General features: G+C 42.0%; 1 protein-coding gene across 1 annotated transcript in view; it reads left to right on the forward strand.

The window, feature by feature from the left end:
- The first annotated feature begins 482 nt into the window (after nucleotides 1-482).
- The window catches only part of AR (androgen receptor), a 188,166-nt gene continuing 171,595 nt past the window's right edge, over nucleotides 483-17,053 (forward strand). The window contains exon 1 of the mRNA XM_026485816.4: nucleotides 483-2,907. Within this exon, the coding sequence (XP_026341601.2) occupies nucleotides 1,334-2,907 (1,574 nt within the window). The 5' untranslated portion in view covers nucleotides 483-1,333. The remainder of the gene's footprint in view (nucleotides 2,908-17,053) is intronic.

The raw sequence follows: 17,053 nt of genomic DNA on the forward strand, positions 1-17,053 counted from the left end.
TCACCCACGCTGCGCCAGCACTCATTTCTCCAAAGCCACCCCGCGTTAGCGCGCCGTGAGGGGAGGGGAGAAAAGGAAAGGGGAGGGGAGGGAGAAAGGAGGTGGGAAGGCAAGGAGGCCGGCCCGGCGGGGGCGGGACCCGACTAGCAAACTGTTGCATTTGCTCTCCACCTCCCAGCGCCCCTTCCGAGATCCCAGGGAGCCAGCGTGCCGGGAGAGCTGGAGGGTCCCGAGCAAACCAGGAGGCAAAACAGGCAACAGAGGAAAGCGACCGAGCTAGCCGCTCCAGTGCCGGACAGGAGCTGAAGGGAGGACGTACGGCGTCAACCCCAGCTGGGCTCAAGCGACAGCCGACGCTTCTTGCAGTGCGGCGGCTTGAAGCCGCCGCCCCAGAGCTGCCCTTTCCTCTTCGGTGAAGTTTTTTAAAAGCAGCTAGAGACTCTGAGGAAGCGAGGAAAGTGCCGGGTAGGACTGACGACTGCCTTTGTCCTCCTCCCCTCCACCCCGCCGCCCCCCCCCCCCCCCCCGTCTCCTCTCCTGTTGCTGCCTCGGCCGGTTCCTCTCTGTCCGTCCCCTTACCCGCCGCCCCCCCCCCTCCCCAGTCGGCCCGGCGCGGCCAGCCGGAGTTTGCAGAGAGGTAACTCCCTTTGGCTGCGAACAGGCGAGCTAGCTGCACGTTGCAAAGACGGCTCTGGGGAGCCAGGCCACCAGTGAGCCGCTTCAGCACTGCAGCTGGGACCCGGCTAGTTGGCGGTACGCGGGGCTGGCCCCCAGGTTCCCCTCATTCTCTTTTCATCTCCTTCTGCACGCAGCAGCCCCCCCCCCCCCCCCCAGTTTGCAGGGCCAGAGACCAAACAATGAAAGGGCAGAGGGCAGTGAGGGCTTCAGGAGACAATTAAAAACAAAAACAAAACCCGAACCAAACCAAACAACCCCCCCCAAACCCAAAATAAAACAAAAAAAGAATAACCCGGCTCCTATTTGCACCTGCTTCAGTGGACACTGAATTCGGAAGGCAGAGGGTTTTCCTTGTTTTTGTTTTGTTTTCTTCAAGACTTGGGCATCTTTTGACTCTACGCTCCCAAGATTTCAGGAACAGACTGTGAGCCTAGCAGGGCAGATCGTGTTCAGCGCGTGTTTTCCTGTGCAGAAGACTTTGAGGCTGTCAGAGTGCTCTTGCGTGTTTATTCCTCCAAGTTTCCTTCCCAGGAGCTTCCCGCAGGTGGGCAGTTAGCTGCAGCGACTACCGCATCGCAGCCTGTTGAACTCTTCTCAGCTAGAGAAGGGGAAACGGGGTAAAGGAATTAGGTGGAAGAGTCAGTCAAGCTCAAGGATGGAAGTACAGTTAGGGCTAGGGAGGGTCTACCCCCGGCCGCCGTCCAAGACCTATCGAGGAGCTTTCCAGAACCTGTTCCAGAGCGTGCGCGAAGTGATCCAGAACCCGGGCCCCAGGCACCCTGAGGCCGCGAGCGCAGCACCTCCCGGCGCCCGTTTGCAGCAGCAGCCGCAGCCGCAGCCGCAGCCGCAGCAGCCGCAGCAGCAGACCAGTCCTCGGCAGCACCAACAGCAGCAGCAGCAGCAGCAGCAGCAGCAGCAGCAGCAGCAACAGCAGCAGGGTGACAATGGCTCTCCCCAAGCCCAGAGCAGAGGCCCCACAGGCTACCTGGCCCTGGAGGAAGAACAGCAGCCTTCCCAACAGCAGTCAGCCCCCAAGGGCCATCCGGAGAGCGGCTGCGTTCCAGAGCCTGGAGCTGCTTCAGCCACCGGCAAGGGGCTGCAGCGGCAGCAGCCAGCACCACCGGACGAGGATGACTCAGCTGCCCCATCCACGTTGTCCCTGCTGGGCCCCACTTTCCCGGGCTTAAGTAGCTGTTCCACCGATCTTAAAGACATCCTAAGCGAGGCCGGCACCATGCAACTCCTTCAGCAGCAGCAGCAGGAGGTAGTATCGGAAGGTAGCAGCAGCGGGAGAGCGAGGGAGGCCGCTGGTGCTCCCACCTCCTCCAAGGACAGTTACCTAGGGGGCAGTTCGACCATCTCGGACAGCGCCAAGGAGTTGTGTAAGGCAGTGTCGGTGTCCATGGGCTTGGGTGTGGAGGCATTGGAACATCTGAGTCCTGGGGAACAGCTTCGGGGGGATTGCATGTATGCCCCGCTCCTGGGAGGTCCACCCGCTGTACGTCCTTGCGCCCCGCTGGCCGAATGCAAAGGTTCTCTGCTGGATGACCGCCGAGGCAAGGGCACCGAAGAAACTGAGTATTCCCCTTTCAAAGCAGGTTTTGCCAAAGGGTTGGATGGCGACAGCCTGGGCTGTTCGGGCAGCAGCGAAGCAGGGGGCTCCGGAACACTTGAGCTGCCATCCACCCTTTCTCTCTACAAGTCTGGAGCACTAGATGAAGCGGCCGCTTATCAAAGTCGCGACTACTACAACTTTCCGCTCGCCCTAGCCGGGCCGCCGCCCCCTCCGCCTCCTCCCCATCCTCACACCCGCATCAAGCTGGAAAACCCGCTGGACTATGGCAGCGCCTGGGCGGCTGCGGCGGCACAATGCCGTTATGGGGATCTGGTGAGCCTGCATGGCGGGGGTGCTGCGGGACCCGGCTCAGGCTCACCCTCGGCCACCGCCTCCTCTTCCTGGCACACTCTCTTTACAGCAGAAGAAGGCCAGCTGTATGGGCCCTGCGGCGGGAGCGGAGGCGGCAGCGCTGGCGAGGCAGGGTCTGTAGCCCCCTATGGCTATACTCGGCCACCTCAGGGGTTGGCAGGCCAGGAAGGGGACTTCCCTCCACCTGATATGTGGTATCCTGGCGGTGTGGTGAGCAGAGTGCCCTATCCAAGTCCCAGTTGTGTCAAAAGCGAGATGGGCCCCTGGATGGAGAGCTACTCCGGACCCTATGGGGACATGCGGTAAGTTTCTCCTCCTAGACATGTCTCTGAATCTAGAGTTAGTCTGTGTTCTGGGGTATCTCTCTTCTCTTACCTGCAGGAACACTCTAGAGCCTCCTGGGTACTCCTAGCCTGCCAAAGCTAAGACCTTTGTGCTCAGAACCCTCACGGTGTGCCCCATTCCCCGCCACTGAGAGCCCCGGGTGCTGGCCTGTGCCTTTCCAGATACCTTAACAACACCTCCCCTACCTCCAGCCTCTTAAAATCCTCGATACCTCATTGTGCTCTGTGTCCCAAAGGCTCCAAACTTAAATCCAGTAGTAATAGCCACCTTCAGAAGTAAAACTCTTAAGCCCTCCAGTACTTGTTCTCTTCCCTCTTCCCAAATCTGAGAAACTGGACCGGAAATATGGGCAGTTTCACCTCTTAGAGTGTGTTAGGGTTTGCCCTTCAGCCTATGGCCCATCTTGGCAGGTTAAAGGCAAAAAGACTGGCCCAAACTTTTCTCAGTCCGCCTCCTCCAAAGAAATAAAATGGAGGTGCCGGATTAGAGGAAGAAAGTCTGAGTTTTGTTCTGAGTCTGCTGTGTGAAGACGGGGTGAAGTTCCTTCCCTGGCAACAACTGAAGAGTTGTTCCCGGGTTGGAAGTCAGCAGAGAGAATCCAACCAAGGCAGGAGTAGAGCAGGCAAAGGTAGAGGAAAACAAGAGGACAACTTTCTCGGTAAACACTGGGCAGTATTTGCCCTCACAGGTTGACCATGTTGGAAGTAGCTGCTTGGGTCGGTTTTCTCTTGCAAAGTGTTTATTTTCTCTATGGAGTACAGCAGATCCACAGTCTCCTACTTCAAGTTTGCATCAGACCCATAAAAGAGGAGAATGTTCTTTTAATTAATTATTTAGCCAGGCTTGAGTCTGACTTATAAAGTGTTGGAGATTTTTTTAAAAGAATTTCCTGCTATTCCAGTGTGCTCAGAAAGTGCTTTTGGGAGGGAGGAGTGAGGCTTTTCAATATATTCCTTCATTTTAAGAACATGCTTGAATTTTTTTTTATTGAAGTATAGTTGACATGCAATGTTATATTAGACGTGCTTGCATTTTAAAACATGAGCTGCTACTTCTAACAAATTTAGTAAGAACTGTTAGGGACCTATGAGCCATAATCTTGCCCATGAGTTTTAATTAGGACACGAGAAAAGCGGTAATCAGTTTCACCTTGCTTATTAACAATTCTTCCCACATTTGTTGAGCTTCTTGGAGATCATATTGAAGATCCCCCCTCCCCCAAACAAAGATATTAGTTTATCTCAGTGAGGAAAGGAATACTGACCAAGGAACTAACTCCTCAGGTGTGCTGGGGTACTTATGTCCCCTCGGAGTTGTCTTATTATGTTTTGCTTTAGCTGTTTTATCTGTGACTTTTCCAAAATTTTTTTGTTAGCCTTAGCATCTTTGGCGACTTAAATCCAACAATTTGCCTCCTTTCACCGATGCTTTTGTTCTTGGAAGGTTGATAGAACAGTGTTAGGACAGAAAGAGGAGGATAGGATTTCATAAAATACTACTTTCCAGGCTATTGAAGAAACAGCTTCTCACCAGCCTTTACATCTTACTATTAGATTTTAAGTGTTTAGCTTACAGGATTTTCAAAGGGTTAATTTATACCGTTGAAATGTTTTCCAGTTAGTTTGGTTTTTTAAAACTTATTTTTGCAATGTGGTTATACTGTGAAATAAAAGGTTTCCTTCATTTTATAAGAACAGATTAACTTGGTAGGGTTAATTTTTTCCCTAAGGTTGTTGCTAGTCAGTTCTACTGTGAACCTTTTTGAGGGTTGGGGATGTCTCAGGTGCTTCTTGACATAACCATGGTGCTAAACTAGAAACTTGTCTCTTCTGCACCCCCCCCAACAATTAACTCAGTTAATAGGGAGGAAATGGATAATTCCACATCTTTGTTAAGGGATATGTTTCTTCAAAAATATAACCTGAGATTTTCAGGAAGTGTCTATAGAAAGCAAAAAGTTCTTCCCATCAGATGTTCAGTAAGCTAGGTTATTTTATCCCAGGTCTTAGTGGAAAAATTTCTCTGTTAGAAATACTGCTTAAATTAATGAACTTAACTAGTGAGAATTTAACAGTACCCAAAGAAAGTAAAATATTGTTAATCGTTTCTGGTCTGTGGTTGCAGCACTGGCTATGAGAGTCTAGTGAAAGGAAAAACTGGCATTCCTGTCTTGTGGGTTGACGAAGAATTTTCATTTCTAGGATATAGAAAATCGTTGAGTCAGTTTTTTGAAAATTCATCAATTTCATCAATGCAACCAACCCGTCTAAAAGTTGACATTTTCTTACTTTATCTTTCTTTCCCTCACTTTGTTGGGGGCACAGTTTGGTGAAGGGCAAGGGATTTTTTAAGCCAAAGCCAGAGCTTCCACCCTGTCTGTATTGCATGCATTATATGCTAAATTTGAATTAAAGATCTAAAAATTCTAGAGGCTTCCAATAATATTGGATTCCTCCCTTTCCCAGTTGTGTGTGTGTGTGCTCATACACATTAGCTAATTGGGGGGGTAACGTTAGTAACTTTTGGAATAACTCTATGTTCTTATACATCTACAATGTTTCTGCTCAAAGGAGAGAGGCTAAAGGAGAGAAACTGAAGGTAGTCCTTAAACAAACAAACAAAAAATAATTTAGCATGTGGTTTGAACAGAAAGAATAATAAAAAGTGATGGGACTTGTGTACAACACTGATGATATTTAATGGAGCTGTCTTCTTTCAGAGATCAAACAAGACTACAACTTTGTTAATTGACCACCTGCCCACTTGACAGAAATAAGACCTTTTATATTCTAGCAAGCAGCACAATAATATGAAAAATATTGTTGGGAGTTGAGGCCCAAGGAAGCCAGTGCCAGAATAAGAGTTGGAATTTAGATTAATTATCCAGATGCAAAAAGAACATTTTAATTTTTCTCTTGGTAATTTGTTCTGATCTTTATAATAGGTAGTATTTTTGTAGTGCTTTGAGATCGGCAAATCCTGCTTTTTTTCTCTTAGTTATTTAAAAAGAAAGCATTTTATTAATCCCGCTGTCCATCTCCTCTCCCCTCTTCAGTTATCAAACAAATTTTTATGACTATTTTGCAAGGAGTTGTTTGTTTTCTTAATGCAGAATTTTGGTTTGGGACCAAGATAGTCTGACACTTTATGTCCATAGTTTTTGAGAGTCAGTATGTTGGGAAGAAGCATCCTTTGTCCATTGTCAGCAAATAACTAGTGAGTTATGTTTGGGTACCAGAGATCAGAACCAGAGGACCAAGTGACCACCCTGGGTGGTACCCCTTTGGAAATATGTGCAAGATGTACTGATGGAAGTCTCCTCTTCGTTGTCCACAGAGTATCGCTTTTAGCTCGGCCAAAGGTTAACATCAGTAACAGATATTTTCCAAGAAGCTTGTAGCTGTCCAATTGCAGGGTCACTTTGGGGCACTTTCTTGCCAGTGCTAATTTTACCTCATCAGACTTCCATTCTTTGAGTTGTAAACTTTGATATAATATATTGAATTTGCTGGCACATTTAATTTTCTTTTTTAAGTGTTTTTCTTCCCTGTAATAATTTTCTCCTGTGGTGTACATATACACATTTAAAACAATGAATCCTTAGGATTCTGACTGTTACTTGTACTGTGACTGCTCTTGGTGGGGATTATGAGTTGGCGTTAGGGACCTCGACATATTTTTTTTTTCTATGGTGGTATCAAGACCACCAGTTTCATTTGGAAGTCTGCTCAAACAGGGAACAGAACGTAGGCTGGGTGTGGCAAGTGAGGGACTTATTTTATAACCAAACCTGAAATCATGATTCTGAAAAATGAAAAGCAAACAAAAATCAAGTTTTGTGAGGTTGGTCAAAGAGGGAAAAGGAAACCTCTCCCCACCCCCTACCTCCACCATTTTCTCTTTGTCTGCAGCTTCCTCAAGTGCTGCCTGTCCCGGATTTTCTTTCATTTCTCTCCTTTCATGCTTTTAACTAAATGGAAAAATAGACACTTCTTTCTACTTTACAGGATATTTTCCTCATTACACCTGTGGCATGCTCCTAAAGACTTTTTTTTTTTTTTAAATCTGGAGAGTACCGATCAGATCAACCCCAGCACCTCTCTTTTAAGGCTAGATGACTTGAGGGGATTGCAAAATTAATAGCTGGGCTTTTTTAGCTTCAGGTTAAAGCCTGATTCAACAGTTGCTGAGGGAGTCGAACTCGATGGCTTGAGGACTTGGTGATTTAATGAAGTATTTTGTCAGCTGCTGTCTCTCTCTTTTGATCCCTGTCTCTGTTTACTAGCCATTCTGGCAACCTTTTCTCAAAGCCTGAAAATAACTGGACCCTCACTGAGACTGTGCTGGGTCAGACCTCCACCACACTTTCACAAGCAATATCTAAATCTATGTGTGATGGTGCTTGTTAGAAGTGTCTGGCTGGGCTGATAAATATGCCGATGCTATGTAATCATTTGAAAACAAAGAAGGATATTGAAGAAACTGTTCTACCTCAGACTTCCCCTACCAGCGAATATTCCATCAAGTTCTGAAAATGTTGAATTACTTATATCCTCATCTTAAACACAAAGCTGACTTTTTCTTTTTCATTGCTTATAATGTTCTTTACAGTTACCAGTATTAGTTGGCATTTGTAATATTGAAGAGAATTATGAAATCTCATATTTATATATAGCACCCTTTTCAAAGAAATGACCCAGTGTCTTATAGTTTACTGGCTAACACATGTAAGCTGGAGTAGGCCAGGAGGGTGCTTAGTGAACAACACTTTGCTAATTGAGGGTATAGAAATAGTTGAGTTTTCTATAACATTTATTTACCACGTGGAGAAACCTCTCTAGAGCAGCACTTCCCAGCTTTTTTTCTCCAATCTTCCCACCAGATAGAAGATGTTTTAGATTGTTTCTCAGTAAGGGCTACTTTCAGTGGCTGTTGCACAGAAATGACAGGATTGTGAATTATGCACAATTCCTTGCACACTCATGGGTGCTGCCACCCTTTCTCTCTTAAACCATTTCCTGCTGCCAACCTGCAGGCCGCATTAGGATTGAGAGTGGCTCATCCAAATAAGCTTATAGCTCTAAAGTGCTGGTTTCTTGAGAATGCTGCCAATTTAGATCAGGTAGTACCTGAGTTTTATTTTTTTAATAACAGCTTTATTGAAACAATTCATTTTCATCCATTAAAAGTGTACAGTTCAGGACGCCTGGGTGGTTGTCGGTTAAGTGTCTGCCTTCGGCTCAGGTCATGATCTCCAGGTCCTGGGATCCAGCCCCACCTCAGGCTCCCTGCTCAGTGGGGAACCTGCTTCTCCCTCTACCTCTGCCCCTGCGCACCCCCCCCCATGCTCACTCTCTCTCTCTCTCAAATAAATAAGTACAATATTTTTTTTAAAGTGTGCAATTCAATGGTTTTTAGTATATTAGTATATTCAGAGTTGGGAAACCATCACCTAGTGTCACCCCCCCACCACCAAACACTGAGCAACTATCAACCACCAATCTACTTTTGGTCTCTATGGGTTTGCTTATTTTAGTGTTTCATTTAAATGGAATCATGCTGTATTTGATCTTTTGTGACTAGCTTCCTTCATATAGAATAATATTTTTAATGTTCATCCATGTTGAAGCAGGTATCAATACTTCATTCTTTTTTGTAACCAAATAATGTTCCATTATATGGATGTATCACATTTTATCTACCTATGCATCAATTGATGAACATTATAGTTGTTTCCACCTTTTGACTTCTATGACCAATACTGCTATGAACATTTATGAAAATTCATACAAATTTTTTATGGGTGTGTGAACATAATATTTTTAATTCTTTGGGGGCACACATGTAAGAATGGAGTTTCAGAATCCTATATTAACTCTATGTTTGACCTTTTGAGGAACTCCCAAACTGTTTTCATAATTGACTGCACCATTTTACAATCTCACCAGCAATATATGAGGGTTCCAGTGTTTCTACATCCTGCCAAAACGTGTTGCCTTTTTATAGTTGTCCTTAGTGTGTGTGAAGTGGTATCTCAAAACGGTTTTGATTTGCATTTCTTTAATGACCAATGATAGTGACCATATTTTCATGTCTTTATTGGCTGTTTGTATATCTTCTTTGGAAAAATCTCTATTCAGAACCTTTGCTCATTTTTAATTGGATTATTTGTCTTTTTATTATTGGGTTGTAAGAGTTTTTTAATGTATTCTGGATACAGGTCCTGTAACCAATTACAATTTGTGAATATTTATCACATTCTGTGAGTTGTCTTTTCACTTTCTTGATGGTATCCGTTTGAAGCACAAACATTTTGAATTTTGATGAAGTCCAATTTATTGTTTTCTTAGGTGGCTTGTGATTTTGGTGTCACATATAAGAAGGCTTTGCCTAATCCAAGGTCACAAAGATTCACACCTAGGTTTCCTTCCTAACTGTTAAGTTTAGGTTTTTGACCAATTGTGAGTTTTTATATAACTCATAAGATGTGAGTAGGGGTCCGGCTTCATTCTTTTGCATGTAAATATCAACAAATGTTGCAGTCATCACCAAGATTTGTGGAATCTTTCCTCATTTAACTGTCTTAGCACCCTTTGTATAAAATCAGTTGACTATAAAGGTGAAGTTTTATTTCTAGACTCTGAATTGTATTCCACTGCTCTTTTAGCCGTACAACATGGTCTTAATTACTGTAGGTGTTTAGTAAGTTTTGAAACGAGGGAGTGTGAATCCTCCAACTTTTTTTTTTTTTTAAAGATTGTTCTTTTGGCTTTTCTGGGTCCCTTGAATTTCTGTATTAATTTTAGGATCAGTTTGTCAATTTCTGCAAAGAAGCCAGTTGAGAATCTGATAAAGGTTGCCGTTGAATCTGTAGATCAATTTGGGGAGTGTTGCCATCGTAACAATGTTAAAGCTTCTGATCTGTGACCATGGGGTCTTTTCATTTATTTAGCTCTTTTTCAACAATGTTCTATAGTTTTAAGAGTATAAATTTTGTACTTTTGTTAGATTTATTCCTAAATATTTTAATTTTAATGCTATCATAAGTGAAATCATTTTCTTTATATCCCTTTTAAAATTGTTCCTTGCCAGTATATAGAAACGGAATTGATTTTTGTATATTGACCTTGTATCCTGCAACCTTGCTGAAAGTACCTGAGTTCTGAACACCTCTGGGACTTAAGAGGCAGAAGGTTTCTGTTGCTGTACTGAAGTTAAAGCATACTTTGTCTCAGCCTATATGAAGGCCAAATAGGGACACTGTTCTCAATTTTCTTCAGCTGTAAACTGAAATTGGTAATGCCAGCCCTTTTCTGGATGCATAGAAGAATGTCTCTAAAATTATCAGGTCTTTAGAGAACAGTAGGAAAGAAACCTAATAAGGTTTAAGCAGTTAATAGTCCTCTTTTTAGTAGTTGGATTTGGAAACTATTAGCAAGAAGATGAAGAATCAATAATAATTTCTACACACAAAATTAGCCTGAAGAGGTAACAAATGCAAACTAGGCCAAAGAAATAACTAGCTATATTTGGCTTATGTTTAGGGTTGCGTAAATAGCTGGAGTCATAATTTTATGTTTTTATGTGTTGTCCTTTGGATAAAGTAAATGCCACCACTCTTTCTGGTGTGTATTTCTAGATGATGAAATTGTTCATTTGCTCTCGTATAATTTGGGCTTCTTTTCGGGGATGGACTCTATAACCCTGAAGCAGAGATACAATTTACCTATAAAGGGACTGAACTTTGGCCTCACTAACACTCTAGGCTAAGGGTCAAATCTAATCAGCTACAGCTATTGTGTCCTGATAATGGTGTGTAAACGGCAGGCCACTGAACAAAAGGTCCTATGATGATCTGGCTGTCTTTACAGATAATCCTATTAAAGTGATTTTAAAAAGTACACATCAATCAACCACTTTTCATTAAGCATCTGATATATGCCTACCTCTGTGCTATAAGGAGGTCAGGGTACACAGGACACAATTCAGAAAGATTTTCAAGATCACTGCCCTCAAGGAGTTTATAACCCTTAAAAAAAAAAAGCAACGACAAAAACAAAACAGAATGGCAACACTGTGATGCCAGTATGATGAGATGCTGGATTGTATGGCACAGAAATTTTAAATGTAGGCATTTGAAAAAGAAATGGATCAGTGTAGGCTGAATTGCTCAGCAGTATTACCTGTGGCTCCCTTTTATCCTTTATGGATTAAGTGGGGACATGATTGAACTCTAACAACAGATTCTAGGTCTTGATGGTTATTTCAAACACCAGGATGTCGTACCTTGTAAAGATAATGACCAGTGAACTCAAGTAACGGGTTGACATGTACTTCTGTTTTCTCAGAAGTATCACCCCTGTCAAGTTAGTTACTAGTTTCCTCCTCAGTTTCTTTGGTTATATTTTTGAACATGCTGGGAATGTGTTTTGATATCTTTGACTGGACAAGTCTGTAATAATATGAGGAATTAATTAAAATTGAGGGTGATTTATGGGTATTTTTGGTGTGGGAGCCAATGAAGATATCTAGTGCGGTGGTTAAATTAAGAATTATTATTCTGCTCTCAGGGTTTGCATTGATCATGGTGGCTTGCTTTGAGGCTCTGTATAAATAGGATTTCAGGGTGTTAGTTAAGGGAGGGAAGTGAGAAGTACAAATCAAACAATTCTGGGAGTAAGGGACACATGAAAGCTTTCTTTCAAAATCAGGGCTTTGTTGAATTAGATGATGTAGCTTTTTGAAATGGCCCACACTTTTAATCATGGATTCTGTTTTCTGTGGGTTGAGTAGATTCTTTGCTTGTGGAAGTGTAGTCCCACTATGTGGCCGCTAGGGGGACTGCAAGTGTCCTGTGGCAGGAATTCCCTGAGAATGGTTGGCCTCCTTTGGTGGATTCAACACACGACAGACTAACTTGTGCCAGAGCCACCTACTACCAGACAATAAATTATTGTGGTACTTAGTATTTTATCTGGGATGTCCCTTCCCAAAGTGAAAAAAAACCTATTTCTAGTAACACTGATTCCTTAATACTTTTTTCTGAATGTGATGCTGGGAACAGTGACCTTGGATATATTCCAGTAGCACTTTACAGTTTACAGATCAGTTTCATATCCCATTCTTACATTTCATCCTCTTTTCTACCCTGTACGTGTAGCCAGGTTTTAGGTGTAATACTTTTCATACTTTTATACTATTGTTACTCCCACTGTAAATATTATGTTCAGAGAGGTTAAGTAACATGTCTGAAGTCAAACAGCTTCAAAGTGACAGAGCTAGGATCTCTGTCCCACTCTTTCTTCCTTAAATCAAATGTTCCTTTTTTTAAAATCCCACATTTCTCTCACATCATATATAGGAAGTAGGAGATTCAGAGAGGCAAAGGAACCTTAATTGGTATCAATGATAGAAACTGGTAAAGCTTGTAAGGCTTTTGGGTCTCTTATTTACTCACCAGACTGAGTTTGGTGGATTGGTTTGTATAAGAGTTCTGGGTGCAAATAACCTACCATCCTACTTTATAATCTGCATTTATTCAACAAATACTTATGAAACACTTATTATATGCCATGTTCTATAACAGACACCAATGATACAACAATGAACAAGGCAGACAAAAATTCCTCCCTTTCTGGAGTTTGCAGTGTAGTGAGAGGAGACATAAGTGTCATGAAGAATAACTTAACAGATTGTGGGAGCTAGAGATTCACTGTGGGAGAGACTTTTTAATATTTGTTGGTCAGAGAAGACCTTACCAAGAAGGTGATATTTGAGCAGAGACATGAAGGAAATGAAGAAGTGAGCCACAGAGATAGCTGGGGTTAGAATATTCCAGACACAGGCAACTACAAGTACAAAGGGCCTGAAATAGGAGCACACTTGGTGTGATGGAGGACAACATGGAAGCCTGTATGGCTAGTTTAATTAAGTGGGGAGTCATATGAGATCAGAGTTAATGAGGGGCATCATAGGTCTTCATTAGGACTTTGGCTTTTTTGCTCTGATATAGGGATTCATTGGATGGTTCTGAGCAGAGAAGTAATGTGATATGACTTACATTTTAACAGAATCCTCCTTCTTCATAACATCTACCACTTTTTGATAGTACATGAATTTGTTTGCTTACTTACTGTCTGTGTGGAGAAGAGACTGTAGGAGCAAGGGCGAATCAGTGATCTAGGTGAGAGATGATGGTGGCTTAGATCAGGGTGGTATTGGTGGAAGAGATGAGAAGTGGCTAGATTCTGGATGTGTTCTGATGGTAGAGCCAATAGCATTTACTGACAGATTAAATATTCATTGTGAGAAAAAGAGGAGTCAAGGCTGATTGCCAAACTTTTGATCTAAGCAATTTGAAAAATGTGATTACCATTTACTGAGATGGTGAAGATTGTAAGTAAGAGCAGGTATTATGTGAGGTGGGTAGGAATCAAGAGCTTGATTTGGGATTTATAAAGCTTAAGTTATCTGGTGAACACCCTGATGGCTTCCTCTCATTTTTCACGCAGTGCCCTTAGCTTTCTTGCACTTCAAGATTAATCGGGATTAATTAGATTAATTAGATTAGATTAAGATTAATTAGAGATCACATAGGCCTTTGGTACCCTCTCCTCTCTCCCCTTTTACTTTATGAAAGTCTAGAAAAGGGTAGAGGCTTACCCAGGGTAAAACAACAGGCTGGCAATAGAGTTAGAGCATAAATTCAGTTCTCCTGGATCCCGACTAGGTACTTCTTTTCTCAGTGTTATTCTGAAACCTTATTTGGGGTAGAGAGTGAGTCTCTTCTTCTTATCCAAACTTTAAACCAGGTAGTTAAACTAAGTAGTGGATAAAAAACCAGAACACCACAGAAATTGGCTGCTGCCTCCAATCAAACCAAAATACTATAATTATGTTTTCACTGAACCATATAACAAAATAATTTATCTATGAAAAACATAGAAAGCAGACTTTTAAAGTCTACTGAGCTTTGATCACATCTGGAACCTACAGAGAATCTGAACAGAAATGACCTGAGATCATGGGATATTATAATTCGTAGAACCCGGGAGACCATCATGTCTCAGCCAGATCATTTTATGGATGAGGTGTCTGAGGCACAGAGATGGAAAGGAACTTAACCAAACTCACATAGAAAGCTGGTGCCTTTTAGTCATAGTCTGTTCTGAGGGTTAACCATCTGTTGCTTCATTGGAAAAGCGTGCATTGGAAAAGTGGCTCCCCACTCAGAACAAATAATTACAATAAGAGCAATAATAATGATAGCACTTACTGTGTACCAAATTTTGGTGCCTTACATGGATTAACTCATTTAATTCTCACAACAACCACAGAAGTTAAATAACTTGCCCAAAGTTCACACAGCTAGGAAGTAGCAGAGCTTGTGTGCACACCCAGGAAGTCTGGCTTATAACCACAAGGTTCTAACCACTGTGTAATACCAGCAGCTTCTCAGATTAGCCAGCCATTACTGCTACCATCCCAAAAGACTGGTTACTGGGATGACCTAATTATGTACTGCCTCTATTACAGTCTACTGATCCTCAACAAGTAGCTGAGTGCCTGGGGATTAAAGTGGAGGTGGAGGGACACAAAGACGTTGGTGGAAAGAACTTGATTGTTTATAATAGGAGTTGGAAAGCAGAACTATAGGAATTACTGAAAAGGGCTTAGAGTTACTGAGATGGTTGAAAATCTCAAAGCCAATGCAAACCTGGGCAATTCAGAGCCTGCCTAAATAGGAGGGCTAGCAAGTTAAGAAAAAAATAAAATAGCTGAATTTTTTAAATCAAGAATTGTTTTTGTGTGTTTTACATGTGTTAATTCATTTAATCCTCAAAATAACTCCCTGAGGTAGGTACTGTATCATTCCCATGTTACTGATGAGGAAACAGACACAGAACAATTAAGTAACATATATGACCAAGGTTACAGAACAACTGAGTGGAAGAGCTTATATCAGAACCTAGGCAGTTCAGCTCTACAGAACTTATATTCTTTTCCAATATATTTAGGGAAAGGGGTACTATTCATACTAAATTTTTTAAAAATATAAAACATAGTACCTGAACTTCAAACATTGTGTAGCTTTTATCCTTACAATACACCTGCTTCTTTTAAGGGCTCTTAGGAGGAGAGGTACTTACCAAAGGTCACATGGTGAGTAAGTAGCAAAACCAGAGCTTGAATTTGAGACTCCAGACTGCAGACTTCTTTGCATTCTCTCACTCTGACTCTCTTCTCACACTAACTTGTATCCCTCTATTCCAATTTCTGTATCACCCTACCCCTTACTTAAAAAAAAAAAATATATATATATATATATATATATCTTATGCATCAGCACGATTGGACAGAGAATGGGGAAAATGATCAGAATCCATATCGTTCCAGACATTGGAAAAATGGAACACAAATGTCAGGGAAAAAATGTCAGCCTGTGGAATTTGTCCTAAATGAAAAGAACTTCATAGTACAGCAAGATGCTACTTTTGTCCTTCTAGGCTCAAACACGTTGTTAGGATCCCTAGGAATTCCTGAATAATGGTTGTCGGATAACATTGTTATTACTGTGGAAATAGAAACAGGTGACTACAAAGTCTGCTTCTCTCCAGAATTTTTTTTTAAAGAAGGTGCAATCTTACCGCTCATGTAAGTGATAACTACTTAGTTATTTTGAAATTCAGCAGCACATAAGAAAAAGTATTTTTCCAAAACTGTCATACTGGGTCACCTTTCTGAAAGCATTGCCTAATTTCTAACTGAAGAAGTTGCATAAACCGAGAGTTGGGAGTAAAGATGGAAACCCTTGATGTTTGATGTTTGGGTGCAGAAAGGATTCCAAAACATGTTTTGGGTCTGTTTACTCTGCCCACTCCTCCTCTCTTTCATCTTTGTTTGAAAATACAAAGGTTAACAAGTGTGTATTATGTGGGAGTTTCCACTTGCTCATTTGAAAAATCTGTTTGATCAGCCTTTTAAATAAAAAAGACTAAATTGGACTGAGACATTTCAGTCATCAACTACCTAATAGACTGAAAATGGTAACCATGCTCATATTTTCAGATGGTATGTAGTTTCCTTTGGACACTTGCTGGACCATGCTGAGGGGCTGGATTGGTTCAAAATATGCAAGGTCAGATGTGGAATTGAATAGGGTGAGGTCTTCTTTCGGGACATTTCTAATCTTCCAAGTTAGAGTTTCCCTGTCAGAAATGACCCCACAGTGTCTGGGAAAAGCTGCATTACAGTCTTGGGCAATTAGGGTAGTGAAATGATATATTGTTGTTTTCCAAAGCCTTCTCAATCATTCCATCTACTTGAGGTCAGATCCTCATCACCTCTTACCTGACCTCTTGCCTGCTCTCTGTAGTCCTCCCTGCTGCTCTCTGATTCATATTGTATTCATCCCACCAGGTTAACCTTCTCAAAGTTCATCCATAGTATTATAAGTATTCTTTCATCCATTGGCCTCTAAGTTCCTTGAGAGTTGAAATTCTAAATTATCTCTTTATTCCCAATACTTAGTACAGAAGAAGCCTTGCTACACAGTTAGGTAATATGTGTTTGAAACTGCATCTCCTCCTCATTTGCTTATGGGTTAAAGTCTAAATTCTTTAAGTCTGGTGTTCAAGGCTTTTCATGATCTGGCTCATTGTTCCAGCCTCAGGTCCTATAATTCCCTTCACGTCTGTGAACTAGGGCTAGAAATCCCTAGTTTATAATATAATTTTGGGGAAGGAGAGGATCAGATGACATAAATGATGGATGTTAGGTACAAGTCAAGAGTCCGCACTTACACCTTTTAGATGTATGCCTTTTTTCCTTCTCCATAGATATGGTACTTAGTTCTTTAAATTATAATTATTTGTGTGCATGTCTTATATATCTTCCTAAACTGTACTCTTTTTGAGGGTAAAAATTATTTCATGGATATCTTTGTGTAAGATATACAAAACACATAGCTTAGCACTTAGCACATAGTAGGTATTCCATAAGTATTTTTTATTAAGTGATTCTGGGTCAGTAGTATTAAGTGACTGCCAAAAACAACTGATGGATCATAAGTTCCATTAATAGAAATATGAGATTCAGAATAAA

This window comes from Ursus arctos, chromosome X (assembly GCF_023065955.2).
Source record: "Ursus arctos isolate Adak ecotype North America chromosome X, UrsArc2.0, whole genome shotgun sequence".
In the NCBI taxonomy this organism is placed as follows: Eukaryota; Metazoa; Chordata; class Mammalia; order Carnivora; family Ursidae; genus Ursus; species Ursus arctos.